Source organism: Pangasianodon hypophthalmus, chromosome 1 (genome assembly GCF_027358585.1).
Source record: "Pangasianodon hypophthalmus isolate fPanHyp1 chromosome 1, fPanHyp1.pri, whole genome shotgun sequence".
Taxonomy (NCBI): Eukaryota; Metazoa; Chordata; class Actinopteri; order Siluriformes; family Pangasiidae; genus Pangasianodon; species Pangasianodon hypophthalmus.
In genome coordinates this window covers 3,035,422-3,060,559 of record NC_069710.1, presented here as the reverse complement: position 1 = coordinate 3,060,559, position 25,138 = coordinate 3,035,422, and the positions used below count along the sequence as shown (strand labels likewise).

Here is a 25,138-nt window from a genome sequence, read left to right as displayed (position 1 = left end):
AATCACGCCAGATGTTTTTCATTCCAAACGTTTATCGTCAAGAAGCAGGGATGAAAATGAGACTAAAATCACCCACAGTCAAGCCTTTTATGTCCATGCAGGTCCAAATGATCAAACCATTAGGGAAATCTATATTATGCTCTGCATGCTAACAGGACAAGTCTTCTGAGAGTAGCCATAATTAGCACACCTGCCTGATCTTGGAGTAACAGAGCCCTCTGGCTAGTGGACTTCCCCGAACCAGCTTTGCTCTCTTCCCTACGGTGAAGAGTTCAGGCCGGCCGCTGTGTGAACGTGCAATGAGTCGTGACTCTGATTAAATATGCCTTAGGCACTAACTAGATCATAAGATTTAAAAACTGCAGAAAGCCATTGAACAGACTAATTGATTATGCAATGAGCAGGCAGCATAATCAGTGTCCTTCCAGGAATTTTGAATATAAAACCAGCCCAAGCACTTGATCTTATTAACCATTCTACTTAAGATGAGTCCTTGGGACTGCAAAGCTGTTGTGTTTACTTCACCCAAGAGTTTCCATGAACATTTCTGGACTCGGTCATAGCAACGCTCTCCAAGGACATATATGAATATGATCCTATTTAGGATTTGGCCACAGAGTTTTAATGTAGCACATTACTAAACAAATTTAGGTTTAAAAGTAATGTTTTCCAGGGTCAGTGCAGCACCGTGAACGTGCCAGGCTGGCTCATGACCCCAAAACACTGCAGCCAAAAGCTATTACTTAGCGACTATGTTCCATGAACAGGATGATAAACCAAAATATGAGGGGAAAATATAATGTAAGCAAACTTCACTGGAAAGTGTGAAGGTGCCTGTGAGTACCATGACATACAACGAAATTCTGTTGTGTTTTTGCTCCCTATACATTGCTGTTAGGTTTTTCTAAAATTGTTGTGCTGGCACAAAAAGACACCGCTTTGACCGTAAACACAGAGGCGTATGACGCAGCAAATCAGGGGGTGAAATCTAATGCAGAGATCACCACGCAGGCCCATTATAAACCCGAGCAAAAATATAAATGTCTGAACCACAGCTGGCTCTTTTCAGCGCATGGGCAGACCTCAACACACCAAAAGTGCTTTTTGTTAACCATGCCACTGATGGACGATTACTGGGCATCATAAAAAGTTGAGAGCCAGTGAGTCAGAGGCTTTCCGACAGGCATCTCTCTCTCTCTCTCTCTCTCTCTCTCTCTCTCTCTCTCTCTCTCTCTCTCTCAGAAGAGTGGGACACAAATGCTCAGAGAGAGAGAGAGAGAGCTTTCAGAGCCCTTTCGGGACCCCGGCTGAAGAAAAGGCCATCTGCGGGCAAGTGCGGCTCATGATACAGCATCAGTAATGACTCTCACCGCAGCTTGGGAAAGTTCATAGGACTCCACTGACCAGCCGCAGCTCTGGGCTGCGTGTGGTTTCATTACAACTCGTCATAAGGTTAAAGTCGAGGCGTCATGGAAGTAAATTGAAAAGTTGCAGGCTTTCTGTGGTCAGAAAAGTCAAGCTGCATGCATTCAACTGGTTAAGAGGCTGTGAGACTTTTTTGGGAACAGAGTCCGTTTTAAGCACCAGCGAGGCCGTAAAAGATCTCGGTAGGTTATAACATTGCAGAATCACTTGGCTTTTCCTATGAGCACGACAGCTTTGGAAAATGACCTTGTAAACAAGCTAATAAATACAAATGGTGCATCTGGAACTTACCGACTCGCACTCTCTAAGTTTCTTCTGAGCGCCGTCAAAATCAAAGTTCACATACAGGCATTCCACGAACTCGGTGATGGGGTCCTTGTAGGTGTACGACTCCTTAAAGAGACAGAGGAAAAATGGATGACATTTCTCTTATAACAGCACACATTTATTCTGAGTGAATATGTGCCTGAATGCATTTATCCATAACCATCAATTCTTAAGAGTGGCACTTTAGACCTTCCAAACCTATAAACACGTCTAAGATGAAAGGATCAGAGCAATGGGTTGAGCAGATGAGCCTTGATGGGATATGTGATACAGGTTTTGGAGCTTCCCTGGATATAAATACCATGAATGCTTGAGAAACCATGAGAGTCATGTGTGCAGACCGGTGAGTGCATTGGGCCAGATGTTAAAGAGATTACACAGCTGGAGAGGGCTCATATTCAGATTTTAGTGCTACCAATCACCAAGGAAGCTACTGCTGGTGGATGACAAGGCTAGAATCAGGCCGTCCACCTCCATTTATCAAAACTAAAAAGTTCAGGACAACAGAAGGGGCTCAGACAGAACCTCTCAGTTCATGCAGAGAGGAAAGTTCTCGCAGACGCACAAAGCCCACACACACTAGTGTGTACATGCTAATGGTTGTTTGTGCACGAAACGAGAACCAGGGTTTTGCTTATCTGTTTACTGCATAGCCTGATTTAAATCACTTATTATAAAAAACAAAAAGACCACAGATGATTACACCCATGTCAACACTGATTGTCCTACGTTGCTCAGGACTCGTTAGGGCACTAAATGATCTCCTCGATGGCTATGCTTACAAATGAGCAGCCACATCAATCAGATACATGGTGTTCCTATTAAAGTAGGGAGTTGTAATTTAGGTAATCATGAGTTAGTTGATGAAAAGGCAGAGCCCAGTACCTGCTGGATAACTTTGACCAGATCCTTCAAGACCTGCCTACGCTTGCGCACGTCCTTGTTAGTGATGACAGCTGTGGTCAGGTAGCGCAGAATGTGTGGGCACATGGTCTGAATGGCATTCAGATACCTGGGAAAAAAAACAAAAAAAACAAATCAGAGGTGGTCAAACACTCAGTCGTCTGTCCTTTATGGGTATTGGAGAAAAAAGAAAGAACAAAAAACAGCAATAGTGAAAGCATCTCTGTTCAGTGGTGGAAAGACAAGGAAAACCCCAGTCTAGATATGGATCACTGGCCACAGGCCTGGCCAGTAGCTGAAATACTACCCACCAGGGGCTTGTTTTTCAGCTACAGGTCAACTAGCTGTAGGCTGAGTGCGAAACAGAGCGTTGAGAAGCACTGCTATTACAATCCAATACAGTTCCTTCTATGCAGCCTGAGGACAGACCGTATCCTTCTCTTATAAGTGGGGAGGGGGAAGGAGAGAAAAAAAAAAAAAAAAAAGTATACAACAGATGCCTTGTCATAAGTCTGAGAGCTCCTTTTAAGGTGCACTTAACATATCGAGTCAATTCAAAGGACAATATCCGTGTCTGCAGTATCTGAACCAACATCTTTGACCTCCAGCTTCCTCCCCCACCTCCTCCTCTTCTTCTAAGGATCAAATTAAATTTCAAAGAGGAAGTCAAGTTGCTTGGTCTTGGCTAGCCCCTAAAGCTCTTATGGGTCCGAATGGAGAAACACATGTTCTAAGGAGGTGGAGGACTAGTGGATGGTTTAATTAGTCAAAGCAATTAAAGGGATGAGGGGACTGTGGCACGTCAGATGTCGGGGGTAAAAACAGCAGTGGCGTAGCCCTATCCTTCTCTCCCTCCCTCCTTTGTAGTGGTGTGAGTCCGTAGCAAACCGCAACACTTTGTACTGTGTTTGTGATTAACTTACACCTACTCCGTCTCCAGAGGGGGTGCTGATCGCCAGTCTGCTCGCATGAGTCATGATGCTATTTCTGGCATTCACATTCTGTAATGCGCCTTAATAGGCCAATAAATCATTTAAAAAAGAACACAGAAAAAGATTTAGGGTGCGAGTTTCTATCAACTTTGTCACTCTGACAGAGTCTAAGGAAGCAAGACTTTTCTCAAGACTACTCCAAGATGTAAAAAAGGAAGCACAGAGAAGCGAATGGCTGTGTGGTTCCAATTTCACGATGCACGTGGGGGGCTGGGATTAGAGGTAAATCAAGTGAAACACTGAATCTACTCAGCGAGGGTCAGTATAGTATAACTTATGTATCATCTTTCCTGTTTGCACCTACATCATAGGTCATCATTTGACAATATTCTCACTCTAATAGCCCCATGATAAAACGAAACATTTGATAGCCAATCTTCTGGATCATCTTCAGTTTTGTTTCCATCTCTCCACTCTCCAGCTTTGCAACATCACCATTAGTTTAAGGACAGCACTTCTAATTTGCCAGTTAAAACAATCCAGAACACTGGTCACAATAAACGTAAATATAATTGAACAATATTAACTAAACAACTCTAAACTCTTATTTAAGGTCAGTGCAAGATTTCTTCATGCACAATGTTGCTCTTCTCCAAATTAAACCACCAATCAATATGAGCACAACTCCACTGCTATAACTGATAACGCAATGTATCCAAAAACAATACACTGCCCATCGAGACCGATTTGTGGGAGAAAGGTTTACTTTTTTTTTTTTTTTTTTTTTTTGAGGTCACAGAGCTGAAGATGAGTGTATAGCACGAAAGGCGAGAGAACTTTTTACTGCTATAAAGAATCTGGCCAGGACAGAGAGACGCATGACTTGAGGAGTCCAACCACAAATTAGAAGTACCTATTTGAAGGAGTTTACTGTAGTATAATGAGTCCAATGGTATAATGAGCATCTAAGTCCAAAGTGCTGTTATACAGCCAGCTGTCTTGGAATGGAGCTGCAGTAAGTGGATAAGGTCTGATGGAGCATGTTGCTGTGGCCTCGGCCAGCGGGTCAAACAACCACAGGTCACTGGCCCACTGGAGCCGGCCCAAAGGAAGCGAGCGGTCACCATCGGGAGAAAAAGGCCAAGCCTCACCAAGGTTTTCCAGCCTACAACAGCACAACAAGTGACCTCAAGCTATCCTTACTATGGCCACTATGGTGAAGCACTTATTACTAATTACTGGTCTGGCCTTCCAGTCATCTGTCCTGGAAAAAAGTCGCTGAAAGGCAGATTAAGCCTAATCTTGTGTGGTTCAACACCATGCTTAAGACTGAAAAATATACATGTATAAATATTTTCTCAGTATAGGTGGAGTATATACTGAGAATACATTTAAAATAGATAAGGTTTCCTATCTGCAGTACAAATGGCCTCAATTCAGAGGTGTTGGGTGGAATAACAGCAGATATGCATTAAAATAAGAGAGAAGCCTTAAAGCTCTTTTCTTCATGAGATCTTGGTTTCGTTTGCATAATGAACCCTGCTGTAAAAACTATTGATTTTTCATATGCGGCCCTCAGCTGACTCAGAGCTCCTATTCCCAGTCCAAGACGGCCCGTCTGCTAAGCCATCTATTATTTTCAGGGCTCATCTGAGAAACACAATCGCTTGTTTTCACTTTGGCCCCTGGGGTCGTGCATGTTTGTTTGAGTGAATGAGAGAGAATGAGTGAGAATGAGTGTGTGCGTGGAGCAGTGGTCTGAGGCACTGGACTGGTCGGCACAACATCAGCAGTTTCATTTGCGGATTGTGGTGGGCTTTCCAACCTGGACCCACACACACACACACACACACACACACACACACAATCATCCCACCTCATCCGGTTTTATTAGAACCAAAGCCAAATAAAATCCCCAGACGGCAATGTGCAGCTGCTGAAGGTGCTTACTGTGGCTGGTACAGGAACAGCTCAATAATGTTGTCTCGGCCTTTGGGGTGGTTGAAGAAGACGAAGAGAGACCAGTGGATCAGCCATGTCCTCTGCTGAAGAGACTGGAGAGGAGAGCTCACCGTCTGATAGAGAGAGAGAGAGGGAGAGAGAGAGGGAGAGACAGACAATGAGAGGGAGAAAGACAGAGAACAGACAGAGACAGAGGTGATGTGATTGTTTAAGATGATGAAATCCTTTTGTATGTTTGGTGAATTGGTTTGTTCAGTTCACATGCTGAGGTCCTTTAATCAATGCGCAATTTCAGCTGGCCTTATGCTTTCAGTCCAAGTTAAATACTGATGTTTAAGAGGTCAGAGAAAAAGGGTTTTCTACAAGCCAAATCCCCGCACAACGTCCCCTTGTCTACTGTTCCAGTTAAAAATCAAACTCAATTAATGCAACTGTGCTACTGTGGTTCTGCTTGAGGGGTAAGCAGAGTAGGGGCAAACAAGTGAAATAAACCAGAATAAACCCAAAGGAATGTGGCAAAAAGAGAGAGTGAGAAATAAAGAGCGTGAGGGGGAGACAGAGAAAGCGCTGCAATAGTAGTGGTGATAGTGTTTTGCTGAAATGTGAGGCAGTCAATATCATGGCCTATGTAAGGGAATCTGAGTGCAGTATTGAATTCTGAGTGGTGGGGCATTACGTTGTTATCGATAGTCTCTCTCAGGCGGGTGAGGTCCTCCATAGCAGCCTCCCAGTTCTGCATCAGGATCTCAGAGGCCAGCTTTCCCCACAGGGAGTTCAGCGCATTTCTATCAGTTGCAGGAACCTGAACAAACAACACAATACACACTTAAACACAAGGAACAAGGCAGCTTAATAGAAAACAGACTTTATCTATTCAAGGTGGGCAGTCATTGCTCTTCAAGGCCACCACAGTGGATGGGGCTAATGCTGTAAACCTCTGGAGCAAGTGGGGTTAAGTCCCCTACTCAAGGGCAGAAAAATAAGAGCTTGCAGTCCTACCCAGGATTTGATGTAGGAATCTTGCATCAGACACAACATTTTGTTCAGAATTCTTAGAGGCCACATAGTTGGAATGCAGGCAAACTTCAAAAGCATGCTTTTCTGCCATACGCTGCCACAGCTGAAAACAAAACCCTGATACTTGGCTGAAGTGAAACCACTTCGGGGTATAACAACATTTATTCATTTGCAGTGGACAAACAGATTCAATTAAGTCATCTTCAGGGAACAAAGCTTGACAGGGAGAGAAATGGATCATGAAAGGCCGTTTAGCCTTTTATGAAGCCTCATTTGCTGCACTTTGTGATAAAGCAACCACTGTGTCACAGACAACTGTTCCACCATCCATCCAGATTACTGGAGTAACTGAAAGCACATTGGATCTGTACGTGCTTTTTCTTGTTTACTTCATGTTTTAACTCTCAAACAAGACAAGGAGAACACAAAGGTTTCTAAATGTGGAACACTTCAACTTTGATTGATCATGATTCACATCGCTTAGTCAAGACAAAATCCAATTGGCCTCATGGTGGGTTGAGTTCATTCCAAACAGTCTCTCTTGCACGAGGTTAAGTTGAAAAGGTCTCTCAAGGTGAAAGGTGAAGGACCGGCTTGGCTGTAGCATAATGACCTGCATTAAACAAGTGAGCACTGACTAAGCTCAGGGTCAAATGCTAGTTATGTCAGGGGAAATGTTCATTTAGACGGATCAAGTGATCGGAAAAAGGTTCAGAGGGTCACCAAAAGGGTAAGGAACACTAAACAAACCTTTTGGATAATTTCCCCAAAAAAGTCACAGAAACATGCAGACTCTAATTACGAACCACTGAAAGTTAAAATGATCTCAAAACCCAAAGGTTTTTGGAAGCCGGGACTTGATCTGTTTCCACAGTCTGTGTTTAAAACACCAGGGAAGCCCATAAGCCTACATCAAAACAATATCAGTCACAATACGTATGATAGCCCAGTAACACATCACTCATTCAGTTAACCAGAGTGCAGGTTTGAGCTTTGGTGAAGCTAAAAACTCTCTGAAGTGCTGAGGTCAGTGCAAGGCCACAGAGCAGTCCCTTCACTCAGTCTCCTTAATGAAGTGTGCTGCTACTGCTGGCCTAAACACATGTGCAAGAGCTTTGATCAGCTCTCTAACAGGGACGAGGCCGGAGCGAGGGGTAGGACACTAATCAATGTCTCTGCTCCAAAAGGAGTGCACGAAGAACTAACTCCAGACATTAAGCCGGGGGAGCGGCTGTCTGGCCAGGACCATTTACATTCAACGAGCTACTTGTAGATGAGTAGTATGGTAATCACAGGGCCACTCACCAAGTCAGCTAATAAGAAGTGTTTCACTGGCCACATCACATCCCATATACTCACAAGTCTATTCTCACAAGAGAAACCAAGATTCCGTGCGACACTTCTAGCTTCCATTTAGCTCCAATCTAAAAATTTACACTTCAAAAAGGTTCAATCCAAACAATGGGGCTGACTGATAGCTGTGATAATCTGTTATCCATTTAACACAAAGAGAAAACTTCCTGTTGAATCACATTTCAGAACCATTCATAGCCACTTCCCTAAGCTACTGAAATGTAAACGCCTGTTAACTAGGCTCATCTCTGTAGAGACAATCAACTTCAAAGGCATGTAAACTTCTGTTCTTAATTATGTCAGAAAAGACAAAAATAAACAAAACGGCAGAAGATAATCAGCTGCAGGCACATCGCAGTGCCAAGAGAGTGAGTGCTGGACTTCGGGACGCAGGAAGCCGTGATAACACCACACTGCTGGGAGACAGTGACTCAAGCAGGAAATCAGGGCAGGTGTCTGTGCAGATCCACAAAGATATAAACTCAATGCAGATATTAGGTCTCCCCCAACCTCACCGCACACTCATGCCAATGCAGTACCGCTCTAAAGCAGACTCCTTTTTTGGGGGAAAAACATCTGCATTTAGAGAGAGCTTGTTCCACTCTCAGTAAGATGAGGAAAGGTCTGTCTGTGGTGTTTGGGGCTTAGTGGCAGGCTGAAAACCCATTTCTGGAAGTCCCTTAATTCCAACAGAGCCAAGGTTGAAGTCGTGTCCAAGTGGGTCCAGGCATTCTCAACAGGAGCTGGTACTGTACTGCACTGCATTCAATGGGCTAGAATGATAAAGTCTCCTGTCTGATGACATTCTAAAATAATCAAGCTTCTTGCCTTGGAAGAGAAACTTCAAACAGCATCTGTGCTGTGCTGTGATGGGGACACGGAAATACGCATCGTGCAGATCCACTGACGTGAACCAGTCCTGTGGTTGCACGCCATGAATAACATCCGACAGGCTTGACATGTGACAGGGGCGCGCTTTTAAGAATCAGTTCAGCCTTTTCAGCTTTAGAATCGGACAGAAACCACCTTCCTTCTTCTGAACGAGGAAGTATGTTGTTTTGAAACGTAGGGTCTAACCTTTCGGCTTTGCTTCTGTCCAGAAGGGATGAAAAATTACACTCACCATAGCCGAACAGAAACATTGTTTAACTAACTGCTAATGCTAGGCAACTCACTTTACGGTGCTCCCGCGCATACTCGTACCAGGGAGTTTTCTCTTCAGATGTGTACTCAGGCAGGTTGAGCCGCAGACTTATTCCTATTTAGACCGCAGAAGTAGTAGTAGTATAGTAGCAGTGTAGTAGACTACACCGAACACTCCAGTGTCCCCAAACCTCAGACATTTTTTTCATGTGGTGTCTTGATTTTTGTTTGACTGCATCTAATTATCTATAGTGAAATACAAACTTTAGGACCTGGCTGAAAGATTTTACGGGCACCAAGTTTTAATGGTAAAAGCGTCAATAATTCAAACGATTGTTTTTGAATTAACATAAATATGAAATGTCAACTTCATCAAAAATTTGTTGCATCCTTCTTAACATGTATAAAGGGTTCCATGTGCTAAAATTCAACAGTAAAAACACTGGTGCTATTATATTTTGGGTAAACTAATACAGCACAGAGAGGTCACTCGAGACGAGTAGGAATGAATACGTGGAACCAAAAAACATGGATGATGTTATCCAGTCGGGGGGAAAAAAAATCACACCGCCATCTCTCACGACGATTCGTAGTCGCCAAATCCCTTCTCACTTGTAGCTCACGATCCCTCAACTTTGTCACGTCTCTTTAACGGACCCATCGCCCACTGTTGCTGAAAATCGCGTCGTGGCAAAGTGTGGACGCAGGGGCAAACGTCTTTCAGAACAGAAAACTGTGAGAGATTGAAGAATACAGCTGTGTTTCCAATATAAAGGTCAACGCTTCGTTCTAAAAGTGTTTGTTTTCTTTTCCTTTTTTTTTTGGAAGGCACTGCCTGCTACATCTGGCGAGGCTCCATGTCATTATGGCAGCTTTCTGTACACTGCCTGGCTTTCAGGGCCTGCCATGAGAGAATAGTTTCAATACCTGGGTTTTTCCAGCAGTTACCTTAAGTTTCCACTGCTTCCCCGAATGGGCACATTTTCACTCACTGACCAGCAACAATAAATTTACTGTGCTGCCGATCCGACGGGACACTCAATCTTTATTCTCAACATTCAATCCCAGCATTAGGAGATGATATGAATAAGTTGCTCTTTTCGCACTGGGTCGGCACTGTAACAGGACCTCAGCCTTGGATTTTGCAAGCCTGGCTTCCTTCGTTAAATGACTGCGTTTCCCACGTTAAAAGGAGTCCTCAGAGCCTAACCTCTCCTATAGTAGCACCCATCTGAGGACATGGGAGGTCCAGCACAAATGAGGATAAAGGGAGTGAGCAGGGAAAAAGTTGAGGCAGGTATTCGGTGAGAAAGGGTCGGTGTGATTAAATCCAGTTTTACATGCTGTTTCCATGGGTGTTCCACGCTCTTTGCTCTACACTTGTAAATGAGGGTCAACGAGGGCTCAAAATCATGCTGGTGGAGGAAGTATGCTTTAGAGCAATTTGGGTCTATTTACACTGAGCTACAATGCCATAAACAAGTCTGGCTGGTCTGTACTGGGGTCTCATCTACTCAAAGCGTTTGATGTGTGTAAAATGGAAATTGATGCCATTTTTCAAGTTCTCTTAAAACGGGGGTTCTGTCTCATTACGTCCACAGCTTCTCCCATGCACACGGAGTAAACGAAAATGCCTTTCGCTCTACCATTCCCGAAATCAATCAAGGGAAAAATATACTATGTTTACGGAAGATGTCTGCACTCGTGTATCATGCCAATCCACTCAGGGCACAACACGAAAGCGCTTCACGTTATACAGAGTGCGAGTGTCAAATTTCCAATGCACTTAAGTGGTAGGTACCTTTAAAATCTAATGTAATTTTTGCTTATTAGAATGCACAATTGGATAACTAGATATTAGAGTTAACCTGGCAGTTTTGTGCACTTATCTGGCCTCAAGAAGGCAGACTGAGCCAGATTGTAATGACAAGCCTATATCACTTTTCCCAATTGGATCACAAAGCAACTCTTTCAATGCTGTAGGCAAACTGTAAAGCTCTGTGCTGTTGTCAAAGGCTTGCCTTGACACTAGTCTAGTGTTTTTCTTTTTTCCCCCCCACAGGAAAACAAATAACCAAACAATTCAACATCTATTATAAAGCAAATAAATACAGGCATGCAGTTAGGTCATATTTTTAATGATTGTTGTATTTATTACTCGAATTTGCTCATGATGTAAGGACAATTTTCTATGGTCTGGCACTACTGAATCATCCCTGAGTGTGGGCCTGTATAATGGACCGTCTGTATAATGAGGGCATTACATGTGAGAAGGCAAGCGAAATGGCACTGGGAGAAACACTCTGCACCAGGGGAGTGTGATAACTCAGTGAGGCATGGAGGGTCTCACACACTCTCAGCTCAGAGCACCACTGACAATGGGCATCTCTCTTCAGCCAAGCCCTTAAGTCCTCACAGTGTGGCCTTGAGAAGGGAGAGGGAGGGAGGGAAAAGCACGAGCAGGTCAGAGTCTGACTATTCCCAGGCTCAGCCTTCCCCCACCACACACAAACACACACAAACACACACACACACACACACACACACACACACACACACGTTCACCAGACAGAATCGCATGGAGCCATACGTTTCGGCCACTCTCGTGCGCGAGTTCATCTTTCACTCGTTTCTCTGAGCGGTGGGAGAGAAGCCACAAACGCCAGAGCCTGAGCAATGAGCCCTTTGTTTATAGAGGAAATAAGAAGTACGCATGTGTAACGCGGATACTGCCAGTACTCTCGGTGAACTGCAATTATCTTCCCCCGCAAACCTACTTTGGTATTATCTGATTTCCAAAGTATTCCGCTGGTGAAAATTATTTAATCCAAAGTCCTCAGCGCACCTCTGTCTCAATCTTACACCAGACAAAAACAAAAAAACAAAAAAAAAAAGGATACAGTCCAGGTTTAGCTGGAGATTTTTTTTTCTTCTTTAAACTCTAACAAAATAAGGAGGCCAAAGGCACGCGTGACTGTGTGTGTTCCACTGGTATTTTTTTGCATGAAAAAGCAAAGATTAAAAAAGTGTTTAAGTTAATAATCCAGAAAAATAGTTGGACACAACTATTTCAGGCTTGTAATAAATTGGAATCTAGTGGAACACCACACAACATTAAAGAGCTGCAAGGTTAGGGAATCCTGATGAAGTGTGATCTGGCCTCAATGGAAAAGCCATTGTGAGCGATTCTCTCAGTAAAGAGACTGAAGTTGCATGATGAAGGCTGCCACTGAGCTGCTGGCCAAGTTGGGCAACAGGTTCTTCTAGCACTGAGGACACACAGCAATGTTAACACAACCATTTACTTATCAAACACCCTTATTGGCCTCATCTTGGTGGGGGGAAAAAAAAGCCAGCCAATCTATCAATGGATGATTCAATTACTGTCAAGCATAGTAAAAAGCTACAACATTAGTGTGCTTGATATATCAACCTGTGAAAGAAATGAAACCATTCATCATTGACTTCATTCATAAAAATGCACCTCTAAGTTCAGAACTAAGGCCACTTGGCACTGTCCAGTGCTGAAACAGCACAACATAAAGAAAATGTATTTCCACAAGGCGAGGAACGTGCTTCCATAACTAGCATCCACAAAGGACTTCTCCGTCAAAACTAATTGGCCGTACATATTTGGCATACAAAAGTCACAGTCATTCAAACATTGTCATCACTAACCCTATGAAATCACTCAGCAGGAAACCGACACCCTGACAGCATCATATCAAATTACATACAACTATTACATACAAATGAAACACAATACGACTGTTTTTTTTTTTTTTTTTTTTAAAGCTGAATGTAGTGAAAGACCTACCAGGACCCTGAAGAAGTAGAGATACTCCGCAGCACCTGAGTAATTCCCACACTCGTACTGGAACTTGGCATATCTGTAAAGAGTGTCCAAATACTCCTGGCGGAACTGCAAAGAAAAGAGAGCGAGGTTAAAAAGAACGACAACCATGTAAAATTTCAACTACTGCAGTTAATGATGTCACCGAATTCGAATATGTTCTAAAGCCCCCGCTGAAGTTTAGGAAATGGTGAAGACAGGACTGAACTCTCGAACCTTCTGAACAGCATGTTTGGGAGAAGCCCAAAATCTGAATATTTGACAAGAGAGACCACACAAGCCACTCTGTTTCCCAGTACAGGAAGTCTCGTAGAACTGAAGGCCAGTGTGAAGGCTGAAAGAGCTGCAGGGCGTGTGGGTAGTGCACGTTAGGGGTGCTGTTTAAGGGCTGTTAATGTGAATGACCCCTGCATTAGCGCACTAAAAAGGCACCGGGGCCTGTGAACTGAGGTGCACTGAGGACAGGCCCCGGGTCAGTGGGATGCCGGGGTGGGAGGGGAATACCGTCACATCAAATATAGAAGCCCCAAGCATTTTTGCGGCCAGCCCCTCGGGTCTCGGAGCTGTTCGGCTTATTCTTAACAATTCGCCACAGAATGTAAATGTCCGCAGAAAATTTCTGCAAGCCATAAAAAGCCCTGAAAATGAGTTAAGGTTTTGGGAAGTCATTTAACGTCTCCGCGCTCAGCACCGCCCCTCCCACCGGCCCCCTGAAACAAGGCCGAGTTCACGCAGGAGTCATGAGAACTGCTCGGAGCAGCAGAGGAGACGGTGGAGTTACTTACACCATGCTTCTCAGCCAGATAGTCAAACAGCATACGCCCGTCCCTGGAAGAGGAAGGAAAAAAAAACATTGTGGTGAGTAGGGTTTTTTGAAGGTTACTACATGTTCTTGCAGTTGTAATCAGTTTAAGAAGTGTGCAACACTCACGCTTTCTGTTAAGGTTATTACACAGGAAAGAGAAAGACAGGAGATACGTGGAAAGCTAGCCAAACCCTTTATCTGAACCATAAGGGAAAGCCAAGGACTTCACGCTCAAAGTCAAGATTATAGAATAAAAGCAGAAAATGAGAAAAATCAATGCCACAAAATGGCCGTATCACTATCCGACCACATGGACGCGGTGCTGCTCATGTGACTCGAGGCAGATGAATAGGTAGAGGGGACTGGAAACCAGGTTTTCTGCACCGCCACCCCCGCCAAATGTGGCTAGCCTCTGCAGAACCAGCACACGAAACCGTGTCTCTCTCTGAACAAGCCAGACAGAAAGAGGAGGTCGCCGGTTTATTTTATTTGAGGGGAGCTTCAAAGGCTGTTTATAAAGGCGTTCTCCTGTCGCGCCGCTTCTGTGCCATTATACTGTCATCCAGCACATGCTGCAGCGCCGGGTGGAGAACAAGCTCCCATAATGATCATTTAAAAAGAACCTCAATCTGGGAGCACCTTTGCTTTCAACTGCCCTCTACATTCCTCTCAATCTCACCACCATCATCCCTTACTGTGTGCTCGTGATTACTACTTCACACATCTGTGTGTGTGCGTGTGATAGCAGCTCCTCCCTGGTCAGCCATTACCGAGCAGACCACAGCAGCCTCCCTGTGGAGGTGGAGCCGCTGCCGCCGGGCTCTGTGGGTACGAACACTCCGAGTTTAGCGGTTTAACACTCATCCACAATCATAACCCACATCCATTTCATCCATTCATCTCTGCACCATCACCATCCCGACAGAGGAATCAGTCACCTGCTAACCAGGATCAGTCCTGAACGACAGCCTCTAGCAGACAAACAAACAGCTATTCGGCACAGGAACAAATAAATACAAGTTCCAGGCCACATTTCCTGGTTGCGTTTTCGACTCGTGAAACACCAGACACCAAATAATGCCCTTTGAAACCTATATATTCGGATCGAAAAAGTAAACTTCAAAGCCGCTCGTTAATGAGGAGCAGACGAGCAACTGGGTAGCTTAATTAAAACTGCCACAGCTTAATCCTCAACTGTGATAAACGTGTTTTGGTGTGAGAAACGAAAAAGCAAACCAGCGCGTCTACCACCTACTAAGGGCTCTCACACGAGGCTGCGAGGCCGCAAACTTCCAGCTTGTATGATTTCCTGAGAAAACACAAGCGTGTGGAAACAAAGTGTCTCATTGATACGGAGAAAAGCAGCGCTGAACACTGACCGCATCGTGTTACAGATGGGCACAGACAAGACGGAGTTTTTCCCCCCTTCTACTAGTACAAGAGCTAACTCTTTCCAACCTTATACTTGCAGACAAACGCATGAGGCACCTTGAGAAAGCGTCAAGCTCATTACTTTTGAGAGCTACACAGCGTGTCTTGTGCGTCAGAATATCAGTTTAATATCTGAACCACGCTGTTGCTTTATAAACACAATACAATAAATCATTCAGTGACATCCAATAAAAATGGATATGGATATCAGCAGAAATGCGTCTGTAAGATGGGAAAGGTTAAGTCCTTGTCAATTCAATTTTTTTTATTAAGTGCCTAAAATGGGTGGTCTGATTAATCATCATTCTTCATGAAATAAATGTGTTTAAGAAGAAAATCAGATCAGCTTTTGAAGAAAACATTCTTTGTTTAAACAAAGAACATCCTGCCAAAGCAAAGAACTAAGCCAAGTCCCAACAATGTGTAACAACTGAAAATAATAATGTGTGAAATGCTACAAGACTAAGTTTGAAAAGCGAGCCATTAGGTGCTTTAATTCTGTCAGTCCTATCTGACATGCGGTGCAACAATACTGCATGTCATATTATTCGATACGATTCAATACATAATCTGTGTATCGTACAATATACTCAACAGGCTGCAGCATAAAGTAGGTTATTCACATAATAATAATAATAATAATTTCACATACCACTTATATCATGTGAGGCGTAATCAACATTTAAACTTAATCAAGCCCACACTTCCTCCTCTGAAAAAGTAGCTTCTTCTTCCTCAAATCAGGATAGGTTACAGGATACACACTCCTAAGAGCTGTTTTTCACAAGCCAATATGTTAGCACACTAGTGTATTAGCTCAGGAAAATGGCTTTTGGTCAGCAGGAAGCAGGAACTGGAAAATTCCCTCAAATCAAAGATCTGGTGTACTTCGGCTTCCTCGGATGTTGGAGGAAACGTTACAGTGCAGACACCAGGCTCATCCTGATGGAAGCAATATGCGATTCCCAGTGCTATCGTCAGTTGTCTCAAGCCTACTGCCAGGCTCTAAAGACACATCCATGCGCATGCACAGAGATCATTCGGGCAGTCTTTCTTCGCAGGCTAAAGAAATCAGCACGGCAACTGGGACGCTCATTTTCGGTAGTGGAGAGCGCCGGATTCAAAAACACATCTGGAGTTACAGAGAGCTATGAAGATCTAACAGCAGAATAAGAACAGCCCTGTGCTTCAGATAGCGCTGGCGATACTGCAGCTTTATGAATGATTCTCGATTACAATTTAGAATTTTTTTTGTTCTTACATAATACAATTGAAAAAAAACAATTTATTTATAAAGGTTTTGTTTTTTTGGAATGGACTTTGGAAAATATAGATGTGTGAGAATAATAACAGCACCATCTATAGCAAACAGTGCAAACAATGGTTCCTTTAAATAAAGAATACTTGAAGACGTGAAAAAAAAAAAGCACTATTTGCTATAGCTGGCACTGTTACTGGTTTTGCACAACGTAGTGAACCCTTCTTTCTTGACAGAGTAAACAGAGACCATGTCTTTTGTGACATGAAATGCCACCGCAACTGAGAAGTCAGCTTGGGGTGGTGTTCTCAAATCCGAGTTCCTTCCCCATTTACGGAATGACGTCAAATCAATACGGCTGCACACAGCATCAGAAATAACAAAGCAAAACTTCTTATCTTTGAATGAGTTATACTGTATATACACGTATTAGCTTTAGATTAATCAACATACACACATGTTCGTTTGTTAAATCTAAAACACTGACTATACAGTTCGCTGTTTCAGAAAGAAAATATACATCACTCATCCGAGTTAGCTGCCTAGCTTGTTGTTAAAGTATGAACATGGGGGCGTCCATTTTCCCAGTTCGTCTGTCGAACGTGCCGAGGTTAAAAATGACGTGATTCCGTCTGGCAAATCACCACTTAGGATGTAATGCATCATTATATTTTACTTAAACTTGTTCATCTGACTTTTCAAACCTGTACCGATTCCATTCTGAGGTGATATTTGAACCTTTCTTGGCTACGAGCTCAGTCCAGCGAAGTGCTGCCTGTTTATCTTGGCGGTGTTTTTGTTTAATTTAAGCGCTCAATGTGTGAAGGTAGCGCAGGCTTTAGGAAGAGTTTATCAGGTTAAGAAAGCTGTATTTTTCCCTTTGTATTGGTTTAAACTTTTAAATAACATTTATGGATGATTTAATAAAAAAATTATATATATTTAAAATTTATAAATATGTATATAAAACATGGACAATCTCGATTAGAATATTTTGAAAATCGTGTTAAAACATTAAGTCGAATTAACCGAATTAATCTTGATTAATAATCGTAATTATTAGCTTCAGACACGCCCCCTTGCGAGTTACACCCGTGAAAGCTTAGTCAGGTTTAACTTTGTTATAGTCTAACGTACAGCTTTTGCTTCGTTACATGCTATTAAACAGCGTCATTATTACGTTTCGGTTATTATACTTTTAAAATGTATCGTATTGAAAATGTATCATGTTGAGATGCCACCATATCTTGTGGCAGAAAAGTTGAATTTTGGGTATCGTTCAAGTCCTAATATAAACCTATTGCTTTTCCTTCACTTCTCCAATAAACATTATGGAAAAAAATAAACTTGAACTACCAACCACAGTCACCTACGCTGTTCTAATGGGCTTAAAGATCCTTAAATGCTTAAACATTGTTAAAGATGTCAAAAATACTGACAGTTTCTAGTGTTCTTCTGAGAAAGAAAAAAAAAAAGCTTCACATAATAAAAGCACAAAATGAGTCACTTGGGCTTCTCTGACTACTCTGAAAGCAGACCCAAGCAAATGTGCAGACTTGATTCTAGGAGAAACGCATGGGGAAGACGAGCAGCCTGAAACTGATTATCTTCAATTATGAATATATAAACATTGTTATATCGGCATATTGCACGTCAATCACAATAATCATGTTGACTCAAACATCTACTACATGATGTAAATTGTACTAAACCACAGTCTGCATTTTTCTGTGTTGCTGGAGAAACGGGCGAAACAGATTGCTGTTGCTCTTCGGCATCGCAGCTCAGAAAAGCTCAGGTATAATCCCTTCACCAAAAATAAACTTCCTCTCAATTTCATAGCACCATTACATATGTTTACTTGAAAACCATATCCCTTTAAATGCACAGCAGATGCCAGTGAAAGAACACAGGCGCTGCATTATTATGAAAAGTTACACAGCACAAACTTTACTGATGAACTTTAATTATGTAACGACCAAAGTTTGGATCGTAGGTTTAGGCTGTTTCAAAGATTCAATAAGCGGGGAAAGAGAAAAATCAACTGCTGAGGCCTTGATATCAATTGATTTATAAATCAAAGACTTAAATGAATACATTTATTATTCAAACATACTTGTATGCAAAAATAAGGCAAAATTCTCCTTATATATATATATATATATAATCAGAATAATTTAATTGCTGACAGCTGTACAATAATTACTTTTGAACATGAGATTGAATCTGATTGGTTCATTCTGAACACTGCCACATTTTAACATGGGTGTGTAGACTTTTTATATCCATTGTGTATATATACACACACAGACACACTATATCTAGTATATATGTATATGTAGTATATATATTTCTTATTTTCCCCTCACCCCGCCATCATTCTGTGCCTGTACATGTTCATTCATTCCTCTTCAGTAACTGATTTATCTCTGATAGGGTCATGGTTAAGCTGGAGATTACGCTGGAAACAGCAGATCTGAGGGAGCTACACTATACGGCCAAACTTACTCTACGTGGACCATCACACCCATTTGTGCCTGTTGAACACCCCATTCCAGACTTAGTCCTCCCTTCGCTGTTATATTAACCTTCACTCTTCTGGGAAGGCTTTCCACCAGATTTTGGAGCGTGGCTGTGTGGATTTGTGTTCATTCAGCTACAAGAGCATTACTGAGGTCAGGTACTGATGTTGGGATGTCGAGGAGGTCTGGGGTTCAGTCGGTGTTCCAGTTCATCCCAAAGGTGTTCAGTGGGGTTGAGGTCAGGGCTCTGTGCAGGACACTCGAGTTCTTCTACTCCAACCTTCACACACCATGTCTTCATGGAGCTCGCTTTGTGCACAGGGGCATCGTCATGCTGGAACAGGTTTCAGCCTCTTAGTTCCAGTGAAGGGAAATCTCAATGCTACGGCATACAAAGACATTCTAGACAATCATGAGCTTCCAACTTTGTGGCAATGGTTTGGGGAAGAACCACATATGGCTGTGATGGTCAGGTGTCCACATATTTTTGGCCAAATAGTGTATATACAATATGGGGCATCAGTCACCATGCACTCACACATACACACCTACCTCAGGGGCAGTTTCTACATATGGCTTAAACATTACAAAACCCAGAAGTCAACAGTACTATCGTGTCATCCCCTGGACCAGTAGGGTGTAATATCAACTATTACAGAGTGGAGCGTAACATCAGCTAGCTACAAAGACAACTCAAGAAAAAAATGGATGTTTGTGAAGGGCTTAGGACAGAAGTAAAGGTAGGGAGGGCTGGAAATTGTTTGTCTATTAGAAAGGTTTCACTGAAAAAGTTTGGGAACCACTGTCCTAGATGTTATCGTGTTGAGCGTTTTAGTTTGACTTTAGAACAATTCTGCATTTACATTTTGTAAATTCTTCATAAAATAAAAGCACAGACGCAGTCTTTTGTCTCTCATATGCAATCACTCTCATAAGTCAGACTGTTTTGGTAAGCTGCTGTTAGATTTTTTTTTTTTATTTATACACTACCGATTAAAAGTTTGGACACAGCGTGGCATTGAAGGCATTAACACAATGCAACAAACACATTACACACTCACCAAGAAAAATGTTCAATATTCCTGATGAAGCTTTGCACACTCTTGGCATTCTCTCAACCAGCTTCATGAGGAAGCTTTACCCAGGAGGCTTCTTAAATTTCTCCAATAGGCCAAGCACTTGGGTTTGAAATGAAAACAACTTGCTTGCAAAATCTATTTAACTTCAGGCAGAAATCTACCAGTTAACAACACACTTTGAAACAATTCTAACCGTAAGCCTGAAGGCAATGAAAAACATATCTAATGTGTCCAAATTTTAACTGGTACTGCAGGATAAGTAACCTATTCAAATGACAAATGACATGAATAAGACTCAGTATAGACTTTTTTTTGTACAAGTTGAGTCAGCTCATGGTTAAGTCTGCTTGTCCTGGTGCCCAGGCTACTGATTTGTGTCTCCTTATAGATCAGAATTCATTAGAATATCTCATGTAGGCTTGTCCGACATAACAGTATCATCCTCCCTATGCAATATCACACTGCCACGATATCCATATTCTGATTATATTTGCAGAACTGCCAACCTTCACGTATTTTGTGTAGGAGATTCGCAGTTTAGCATCACTCATAAATATATTTCTTTTTCCCCCCTCAAATAAAATGCTTTTATCAATCTATATCTTCAATTGATATGTGGATCTGCAATGATTAGCGGAGGTGTTTTGAACTCGCCGTTATTAACTGACATCGCCTGGAAACCCCGCCCCCTCCAATCTCACAGACTGAACTCACGTGGTGCCGCTTTCTGTCACGGCAAACTGAGATTGTTTTGAGTTCATTAATGTGAATTATACAACAATTAGTTCTTCTAGCAACAGTCGTACTGAAACAGGTACTACGGAAGTGTTAGCAACATCATCAGAGGACATGGCAAATGATACATTTTTCATGAATGTAACATCAGACTTAAAAAAATGAAAGCTCGTCAGAGGAAGATGAAAAAGAAGCCGTGAAGCCAGTTTCACCGCATGCACCTTTAACAGGAATGTACAAATCAATGTGAGCTAGCTAGCCAGCTAGCCGAAGCACTTTCAGCGAGTGCGCCAGCTTCGGGATCTATTTCCGTTAGCGGAGCAAAAATACACAAAACGCATCACTGATATTAATTTCATGTTTACAGAACAGTTGGACTACTGACCAGAAGGTCGTGAGTTCAAATCCCAGCACTGCCAAACTGCCACTGCTGGGCCCTCAAGCAAGGCCCTTAACCCTCAACTGCTCAGTTGTAAAAATGAGATTAAATCTGGATAAGGACGTCTGCCAAATGCTGTAAACGTATAATGTAATGTATAGCAGCAATCTCTGGATGATAGGAGAGACAGGGCTTTTCTGTTGCACCACACGGAAGCCCCAAAGCGTCAAAGCTGTGATTAAATACTTTTTTTTTTGTTTGTTTTTTAGTGTTTATGTGCCATTACTGCAGAATCACCTAAAAATCCAATATCCAGCTGAGTTTTCACATCAGCCACAGCTGGAAATGGTGGAAATGCGTATTTTCCTCTTATTCTGGGCCATCGGTTCTGGATAAGTCTAATCTAATGTATAAACTAAATAAAACCCAAACCTGTAAATGTATTCCATTTATTTTATTTCCTTTCTTTATAACTTCACCCAGGTGATATAATCCCTCCAGTGGAGAACCTGATTACTGGGGGGGAAAAAAAGTCTAGAAAAATGTACTGAGAAGCCACTGGCAAGCTGATCTGGAATAAAAGCAAGCGAATGGAACAGGGGATGATGGTGGAAAATGTGCCACAACGCCGTTTCCACTGTTCTGTCGACCGCTGGTGTTTATAGCACTTCTGAGTACCAGTACTTACTCCAACCCTCAGTTGTGGCTGTCTCTGTCTCTTTACAAGTGGGAGCGAGTTTGTTTGCAGAGCTCACCTTGTCGACTGCATTTGTCTGGTGGTCTCCGGATCCTCAAACATTTTAACAATCGGCTCCGTCTCAGACTGCAGCTGCTTCAGCTGGGCCACAACCGCACTCCTCTTCTCTCTCAGCGCTAAAGCAAAAGAAACAAAGCTCAGCCAAATCTCTACAGTCTCAACTAACACGGCATTTAGTGCACTAGAATGCAGGTAGGGACACAGCCGATGCGTCCTAGGCACCTATAAACCGGGTTACACTTAGGGCTGGGAAATATGGCAGTATGACTACAGTGGGGTCCAAAAGACTCTCGTGAAAATGCTTCTATTTTGCAGTGTTTTCTAATTTAATACAACAATTTTCATTACAAATAATATCATTGACAACAACCTGAAAAGTAGAATCATGACTTTCAGCGTTTCTTAGTGTTTGGTTTGTCCCCTTTTTGCTTTAATGACACTCGAGCTGGCATGGACTACACAAGTTTGTGCAAAACCTTACGATCCATTTTAGATCAAATCCATCAGTGTGACGTCTGAACTCATGATTCAGCAGAAGAGATTAGACATGAGGAAAATCTGACTTTCTGTACAATGCATTTAACATGGTCAATATCACAAATTTGCATAATAGAGACCTAGAAATAGTGCAGAATCTTGAATATTAAATATTCAAAATATTAAACATTCACTTTCTTTGTTTTAAATATTTAAAAAATTCTAAAACCTTCTGTTTATTTCTGATTTTAAATGAAAAAAAAAAGTGGTCTCAGACTTTATATGATAACGATATTATACATTTATTACAATGTTCTTTTCTGGGAATATCACAGGAACATGCAAAAAAAAAAAAAAAAAAAAAAAAAGATGCCAGTGCAAAGGAATTGTACTAACCTCCTGCTGTACATTACAGTCAACTCAGGGTTAAACACAGAGAGAAAATAAAGCCGAGAGCCAGACTCGGATATGGTTTGTGTGAGATGCGAGGGCAGAAGAGCACAGTTCACAGCCGAAATGTTCACAACAACCTGCTGACGATCTGTTGGTGCTTTAAACACGTTGTTAGTTAGAAGAACACTGATCCTTTAGTGCATTAAGTGCATTTCCTTTAGTCTGTATTAATGCACTTAACTATGGGTTATGATGTTAGACTAGCACTTTTTAGGTTTCCAAGCATCCAAAAAACACAAGCACAAGCAGCATATTAGAGCTTTTACTTGTCTGCCGAGCTACATTATTATTATTATTATTTTTACACACACTTCCATTACAGTAACAAGTTTTGATTTTTTGATGGTTTATTGTCAGTCAGAGACAATGACATTAAAGACTTGGTGATTAAGAGCTTCAAATCTTTGGACTTGATGTTTACTTTTCTTTGTTATATACTTAATTTTTGCAGATTAATAGGAATATAAATGAACTGGCACTACGGTCACACTAGCTCTTCAGAAACACTTGTTTTCCCATTAAGCCCTGCTTTACACTGGAATTACGCTGCTCTTTTAAGATTATTCCTAGTCACACGGTATGGGCCGTGTGTATAATGTGTCCTTCATGTCAGATTATATGATGAAGATGCTCCGAGGAAAGCTCTAACAAAGAAAACGACTCTGTTCTGCTTACGTCATCAGTCAGAGCAACCCGGGCTCGTGCACCACATGCGCAGAAGCGAGTCCTGGGGATTCTAGTGGAAATGTTATGTCTAGAGAAAACGTTTTAAGAGGAGAAGTGCTGGAGAAGACGAGCTGTTCAGGGCTCCGTATATGAGGATGTCCGTTTGTCAAAGCGAGCACGACTTGGTAGCTTTTCCACTCGGCCAGGCATGTAGGCTGGTAATATTATATTAACTACTATGAAAGTATATTAATTATTTCACACTAAATGTAATTAGTTTAATTAGTTAAATGCGTGCTACTGGAACTAACGTGTCTGTAACTGTTCTGGGAGTTTTGTGTAATCCTATTCCGTCCTATTTTTTTTTTTTTTTTTTTTTTTTATTAACAGCCATTATACACAGATTTTTACGTTTTCTGACACTGCCAGAACTTCGTCATCAGCCGTCTTTGGTTGTAGTGGGACTAACTCACCCGTCATGTCACTTATGCGTTCTAAGACAGCAGAATTAAACTCATGAGCAACGAATTCATTTACAATCTGCGATTTGTGTACGCAGCATTCAAATCATGGAGATGATCAAGAAACGATGTGTGGAATTCTTCTTCTGTATGAAACCCTGCAAAAGAGGCTTTCCCTTTCAAAAAGCCTCCACAAAGCCATTTCCCACTTGAGAAAAGCCCAAGTTAGCCCTCCAAGCCCTTCAGCAAGCAGTAAGAGAGGAGTGTGGATGACCTGTGTGGATGACTTGTGTGAGTGTGGAAAGCTACTCACAGTTTGGGATGTCTTTATCAGGATACAGACTCTTATACACGTCCATGGCGAAGTCCACCATGTTGGTGTCACTGAGAAGATCAAGTTTCCCGTGAAGAAGCTCGGTCTCATTGTAGATCTCATTAAAGATACATCAGAAAAGGAAATCAAACTACATTTCCACACTCAGGCATTAAAGACACATGTCTGAAAACACACATGCTAATATGTGACTAGAGCACAAGGCATTTCTCTTCGTGTTTCTCACACAAAAAAAGCAATTAACAACCCGCAGTGATGATTATTATTTCACTCAGTAAGATAAATGTCAGTATGCATAGCTAGCATTAGCCATGTGATCTCTGAGCTTAGTTAACTAGTTATATCGTGCTAGTGCTAGCTAGTCGGCTAGTTTGCTAATGCTATCTGCTCGGCTAATCCACAAGCCACGCACACGTGTATAAAACACCGCCTCTGAGAGGATATAAATGCTCCTGTACAACGACAACAACTCAGAAACACAAACTTTATACCTACCTCTTTAACAGACAAGAATTCCAACAAAGGGAAAACGAGATGTCTGTCCAAGAAGTGGGCAATTTTTGTAGTTAAGTCGTACTCCGCCATGTTGGCCGCGGAAAAGGATCCGGTTCAAAACAATAGAACTTTATTAGTTCACGCGGGGAACAAAAGTGGCAGTGCGGGCGGGTAACATGACCAATAGAAACCAATAGAACTGAAACCTCAGGCTTTATTCTGTGTAGAATTAAGATGAATATTTACACTTTATGTAGCTTTCATATGCCAATTGGTTGTCATTTTCATAGGTTTATAATGTATTAATGATTGTAGATTGTTTTGTTATTGCTCTTTGAACAATGTATTAGGATGAGCACATTTATATAAAC

General features: G+C 42.0%; 1 protein-coding gene across 1 annotated transcript in view; it reads right to left on the bottom strand.

Moving 5' to 3' along the window:
- eif3ea (eukaryotic translation initiation factor 3, subunit E, a) overlaps nt 1–24,926 on the bottom strand; it is a 34,495-nt gene extending 9,569 nt beyond the window's left edge. The window contains exons 1-9 of the mRNA XM_026913856.3: nt 24,768–24,926; nt 24,252–24,369; nt 21,880–21,997; nt 13,701–13,743; nt 12,880–12,984; nt 6,226–6,351; nt 5,538–5,662; nt 2,638–2,764; nt 1,717–1,818 (exon numbers count right to left, since the gene is read on the bottom strand). Coding sequence (XP_026769657.1) covers nt 1,717–1,818; nt 2,638–2,764; nt 5,538–5,662; nt 6,226–6,351; nt 12,880–12,984; nt 13,701–13,743; nt 21,880–21,997; nt 24,252–24,369; nt 24,768–24,857 — 954 coding nt within the window. The 5' untranslated portion in view covers nt 24,858–24,926. The remainder of the gene's footprint in view (nt 1–1,716; nt 1,819–2,637; nt 2,765–5,537; nt 5,663–6,225; nt 6,352–12,879; nt 12,985–13,700; nt 13,744–21,879; nt 21,998–24,251; nt 24,370–24,767) is intronic.
- Nucleotides 24,927–25,138: the final 212 nt, after the last annotated feature.